This window comes from Chiloscyllium plagiosum, chromosome 10 (assembly GCF_004010195.1).
Source record: "Chiloscyllium plagiosum isolate BGI_BamShark_2017 chromosome 10, ASM401019v2, whole genome shotgun sequence".
Lineage (NCBI taxonomy): Eukaryota > Metazoa > Chordata > Chondrichthyes > Orectolobiformes > Hemiscylliidae > Chiloscyllium > Chiloscyllium plagiosum.
In genome coordinates, this window is record NC_057719.1 from 75,142,591 (window position 1) to 75,148,590 (window position 6,000).

Consider the following 6,000-nt stretch of genomic DNA (forward strand, 5'->3'; position numbering starts at 1 on the left):
TGATGTATTGGACCGATGAGGTTGACATTTTACATATTGTGTCCCCGCCCCATCTCCTGCTGGACCCATTCTCACATGAATATGGGGAGGTAATGGCCTAGTGATATTATCACTGGACTGTTAAACCACAGACCCAGGTAATGAGCTGGGGACCCAGTTCCGAAACCCACCATGGTGGACGGTGGAATTTGAATTTGATAAAAATCTGGCATTAAGAGTCTAATGATGGCCACAAATCTGTTGTTGGAAAAACCCAATCTGGTTTCCTTTAGAGAAGGAAATTGCTATCCTTACCTGGTCTGGCCTACATGATACCACACCCATTGCCATGTGGTTGACTCTTAACTTGCCTCAAAGGAGTTTGGAAAACCTCCTCTACCCGTGGTCATGCTGATACTTTAGTTACATTGGAGATAAAAATATCCAACTGTACTGCAATCTCAAGCCCCCCTCCAGATCTTTTGAGTTTTATTTAGCCACAACAAATCCACAGCTATGGAGAGTGAGTGTGAATATGGTTCATTAAGAGCAAAGTATTAAAACTCGAGATGAACAAGTAGGTCAGTAAAGGCGCCAGTTTAAGAATGAACTATGACAGAAAATGAAAACAGAAATTTTATCTTGGGCAGTACTTTATTAGCTGTTTTTACACACACCCAAAGGAACTTCCATATTAGTTGGGACTTTTTGTTGAGCAATTGAGTTATCATCTCTTTTGTGGTACAGCTCAAGACAGATTTCTTCCCGTAGAGTTGAATTCAAAATTACTCAGATCATTTCATACTTGCATTCAATTAAGTGGAAGGTAATCAAAGATAAATCGAGGTTAAGTCAGCTTGGTTATCCTTAGATATCAAACTCAGTAGTGTAACATTATATAGGAGCGCGGCAGGTCAAGCAGCATCAGAGGAGAATGGGAGTCGATGTTTCAGATCAGAACCCTGTCTTGAAGCCAGCCAACCCTTTTGATGCTGCTGGACCTGCCACATTTCTAGTCAAAACTAAATGTTGTCTAGGCCTTGATCTGTGCAGGGAGAAACTGCTTCATTAGCTGTGGAGTCACAAATGATGCTCAATATTGTTCAATCATCAGTGAACATCTGCAGTTCTGACATTATGGTAGAAGCAAGGTCACTCATAAAGCTACTGAAGATAATTGGGCCTAGGACACTACCCTGAGGAACTCCTGCAGCAATGACCTGGATGTGGGATCATTGGTCTCCAATATCCACAATATTCCTCCATTGTACCAGACTCAAACCAGTAGAGAATTTCCCTGAGTCCCTGTGGGTCAATCTTACAAAGGTTCCCAATGTCACAGTTGGTCAAATTCTCCCCTGATGTCAAGAGTAGTCACTTTCACTTCACTTCTCGAATTCGGCACTTTTGTCCACGTGTGGACCAAGGCTGTGGTGACATCTGGAGTTGAGTGGTCCTGGTAGAACCCAATCTGAGAATTGGCGATGAAGTTATCGGGGAGTTGGAACAGCTTGATAGCACTGTTGGCGATACCATTCATCACTGTGTTGAGGATTGAGAGGAGTCAGATGGCGTGGTAACCTAATGTGGAAAGGAGCTTTCTGCTCCATTTTCTACATTGAAAAGTAGATGTCAGTGTTGTTGCTGGACAGGATCAGCCTGGCTGAGAGGCTCACTTTGCTCTGGTGCCCAAGTCTTCAGTGCTAATTCTTTTTTTTAATTCACTGGTGGAATGTGGGCATTGTTGGTTGGCTAACGTTTTATTGCCCATTCCTAGTTGCCCTTGAGAAGGTGGTGGTGAGCTGCCTTCCTTAACCGCTGCAGTCCACCTGCTGTGGCTTGACTCACAATGCCCTTAGGGTGGGAATTCTAGGATCTTGACCCAGCGACAGTGAAGGAACGGTGATATGTTTCCAAGTCAGGATGGTAGTGGCTTGGAGGAGAACTTGCTGCTCTCATCCTTAGAGCTGGAAGTGGTTGTAGGTTCAGAAGGTGCAGCCTGAGGACCTTTGGTGAATTTCTGCAGTGCATCCTGCAGATAGTACACACTGCTGCTTTGGGGAGCTATGAGGTGAGTGATCCCCCGCAGTATTCCGAGCCTCTGGAATGCCATGAGGGTTCGTCCAGTGTACTGGGCTAGATTCCATGATATCGCACCTCATTGGCTGAAGACTGGCTGTAATGATGGTGGAAACCTCAGCAGCAATTCTAGCCAAAGGTGGTTCAGAACATCTCAATCCTGACCATCGCTGCTGAGCTCAACTATCAAATGGACCCACTCTCTCCCATCTCACAAACGTGAGAAAGAAACACCAGTATGCTATGTACCATCGAACAGTGATGATAATGTTAAATTAGAATGGCTGGTGGCATTTTATCTGCTTTCCAACTTCCCCAGAGTCAGGTGTCTGGGGAAGTGAAACATGAAAATAATTGCTTCTGACAAGATGTTTTATTCACTGCATATTTATTTTATTACGCTCAGCTGCCATTGTCTAAAAGGAAAAGTATGGCATAGATTAGAAAACGATTCCCTGCTATGCTTCTACAGGGTACAATTTACTCATTACCCAAAATTTCTCAGAGGTTCACCTCTGCCAAACCATCTGGATCCAATCCGATCTGTCAAAATATGCTCCTGCCCAATGCCAGCTGTGCTACCAGTTTTTCAGCGACCAACAAGTGGCCATTCGGGCTGCTCAGAGGGTGTGCTGCTACCCCTATTTCCAAACATTGTTTTAAGCAAAATATATGCGGGTGATGGCTTCATTCAAGGAACTTCCTGGATGAGATCAGTGATTGACTTTTATTTCAAAGGGGTTGGAGTGTAAGTGTAGAGTGGTTTTTCTAAAACTAGACAAGGCACCTGCCAGACTGCAGCTTGAATACTGTGAACAGTTTCTGGCCCCTTACCTAAGGAAAGATGGGCTGGTATTGGACGTAGTGCAGAGACAGCTCACTCAGTTGATAGCAGGCATGGGGAGACTGTTTATTATGGAATGAAGTTGCCCCTGTACACATTGGAGTTTAGAAGGCTGAGAGGAGACTCACTGAAAAATCCAGGATTCTTAGGAGACTTTACAGGGCAGATGCAGACAGGCTGTTCCCCCTTGTGGGAAGAGTCTAGAACCAGAGGTAAAATCTCAGAGTAAGGAGTCACCCATTTAAGCCAGAGATGAGGAATTTCTTCCATCAGAGGGTTGTGGTATTCTTTACAGCAGACAGCTAGCGAGATTGGGTCGTTAAGTGTATTCAAGGCTGTGATCAACCGAGGAAATCAAGGTTTACAGGGAAAGGCAGGAACGTGGAGCTGAAGATTGTCATATAAGCCATGATCTCATTGAATGGCTTGCAGATTTGATGGACTGAATGGCCTAGTTCCTCTCCTATCCCTTATGGTCTTACCTGTTCTTGTCTACAAATTCTTAAGAGTATTCTAACCAGTCTGCACTCATTTCATGTAAAGTTGCATATGTCGTTGATCTTGGGAGATGCAAGATATCAGGAAGATTAATTCATTTCTTTTTTGGCTGTCACCCTGCAATGACCTTCTATTTCAGGGGACGGTCAAAACTAGGGAACTTATTTTTAAGTTGAGAGGAGAACAATTTAAAAGGGACCCGATGGGCAAACTTTTCACACCAAGGGATGTTCATTTGTGGAATAAACTGCTTGAAGAAGCTGTAGATGCAGGTACAATTACAACATTTAAAAGACATTTGAACAAATACATGAATAGGAAAGGTTCAGAGGGATATCGGCCAGACGCTGGCAAGTGGGACTAGTTTAGTTTGGGAAACTTTGACATAGACTAGTTGTACTGAAGGGTCGGTTTCTATGCTGTATGACACTATTAACATTTAACACCTTTTCAACTGTTGTAAGCACGGCTGTTAGGTTCAATGTTAAGACTTCCCATTGGTCTTAAATCTGTAATGGAAGTCGAACCATGTAATCAAAAGTTAGAGCTACTGTAATGCAAGTGAAAAGATCAAGTATATTACATTAGGTTAAAGCTTTAGTTCCTATTTTACATAAGCCAGAATGTCCTCACTACAAAGTAAATGGTTCCTTCTTGGGTTAAGGTTTCCCTCCCTTTTTTCCATTTTGGGCTGTGGCTCAGTGGGTAGCATGCTCGCCTCTGTATCACGGGGTTTTGAGTTCAAGTCCTACTCCTGGGTTTGAGCACAAAGATCAAGGCTGACACTTGGCTGCTGTCTCAGAAGAGCCCTTTCTCAGAGCAGATGTCATAACTGATTCCTCTTAGGTCGATGTTAAAGTTCCATTCACACTCTTTTGAGTTGAGTGTCGTATGTAGGGAAGTTAATCCCAATGGCCAGGTCAATATTTATGCCTCAATCTGTGTCACAAACAAACAGATCATTGGGGCAACACCGCATTGCTGTTTCTGGGAGTTTGTTGAGTGCAAATGAGTTACTATGTTAGCAGTAGCTACACTTTAAAAAGCATTTGATTGGCTGTGAAGTGATTTGAACCATCTAGAGACTGTGAAAAGTACTATATAAGTATAAGTCTCTATTTCATGCCAAATTTTACAGATGATGAGGTCTTTGACTGGCATGTCATACATTAAGTGTAAAGGTATTAGTTTGTTTCTGCGAGTTCTAGATACACTGAAAATTGTCCAGTTACTTAGTAATTGCTCTTTTCACAGTTAAGTTGAAGGTGAACGACATTAACAATCTGAGAAGTTAGTCTTGGCCGAACTGAACACTAATGCATTCTCATTTCTCTTTGTTTGTAGTAGGACGTTTAGTGTGAAGGATAAGTGGAGCCTTGAGGGGAGACAGTGAATAAAACCAGTGCTTCTATAAGTGGGCACGATGAAATGGCAATATCCTGAATGCAAGAAGTGTCGCCAAAAGTTTGCACTTTTAAAAAAAAAATTGTATACCATTATAGATTGTATACCATTATAGATTGATTATAGAAGAACGATGCAAGTTTCTAAACAGCTACTGATTTTTTTTGTTTGAAAAAAGTTGAACCTTAGTGGTTTGGACAGAACAAAACTTGAGGAGATATTTAATTGTACAGTTCTGGTGTACAGTTGGTTGCATCACTGCGTCTGTGGCATTTAGTGCTGCCCTTGTCCTTAATCACATACAATGTATGTGTGGTTTCTGTAATCAACAGGCTTTTCATTGACAGATCCTTTGTTGCTAACTTTAGTCACAACCTGAGGAACAAAGTACGACTAGTGAAAAAGACTGTTAGAATGGAAGAGAGCTCTTCTCCAATGGCTAATGGAAGCAATGTCTTGTAGATGTCAAAGCTTACAAAAAAATATTCAATCTTATGGCTTTTCCTTTCCATTACAATTAAAATGCATAATGTTTTCCAACACAGTGCATTTCTGATTTACTAATAAAACTATAGAATGAGGAAGTTGTTTGGTGTTTTGATTACTTGTTTATCCATGTGCTCCTTTCCTACAGAGTTAAACAGACTTAAAAAAAACCCAAAATGGTTCAATTTTGAAGAAATAAGCTTGATGGCCTGTGAAGAATTTTCAATTTGTCTCATCCCTTCCTCAAAATCAGACTACAAAGTAGGACCAGGGAGGAAGTGAACCTTTCAGCTCAGCGAGCAAACCTACATCCGAAGTAACTTAGTACTGGCTTAGTACTTTAGAGGTCCAAACTAATACATTGCAACATTCCAGATATTGTGGACAATCAAAAGTCAACTGAGATTAAGGTTTTTAAGGAAATCAGTCCTGGAGAAATTTGTGGGATTAAGTGGTTCCAGGACATGATGGTCTGAACAGTAGAGTTTCATAAGTTGTAGAGATAGTGGATGTTTCAATCTTTCAGTGTTCTTGAGATTCCAGAAACCAATAGACCATCCAGGATCAGTCTCATCACTGGAAATGGCAAACCCAGCCCTGTCAACCTTCTTCACTAACATCTGGGGGCTTGTGCCAAAATTGGGAGAGCTGTCTCTCAGACTAGTCAAACAACTGCCTGACATAATCACAATCATGGAGTAATACCTTAC

General features: G+C 41.9%; 1 protein-coding gene across 5 annotated transcripts in view; it reads left to right on the forward strand.

The window, feature by feature from the left end:
• The window catches only part of smoc1 (SPARC related modular calcium binding 1), a 247,025-nt gene extending 241,640 nt beyond the window's left edge, over positions 1-5,385 (forward strand). For 4 of the 5 annotated variants that reach the window (XM_043698112.1, XM_043698114.1, XM_043698115.1 and 1 more), the window contains one exon: positions 4,745-5,385. In XM_043698112.1, coding sequence (XP_043554047.1) covers positions 4,745-4,761 — 17 coding nt within the window. In that variant the 3' untranslated portion in view covers positions 4,762-5,385. The remainder of the gene's footprint in view (positions 1-4,744) is intronic. The other variant, XM_043698113.1, reaches the window with a different exon arrangement.
• Positions 5,386-6,000: the final 615 nt, after the last annotated feature.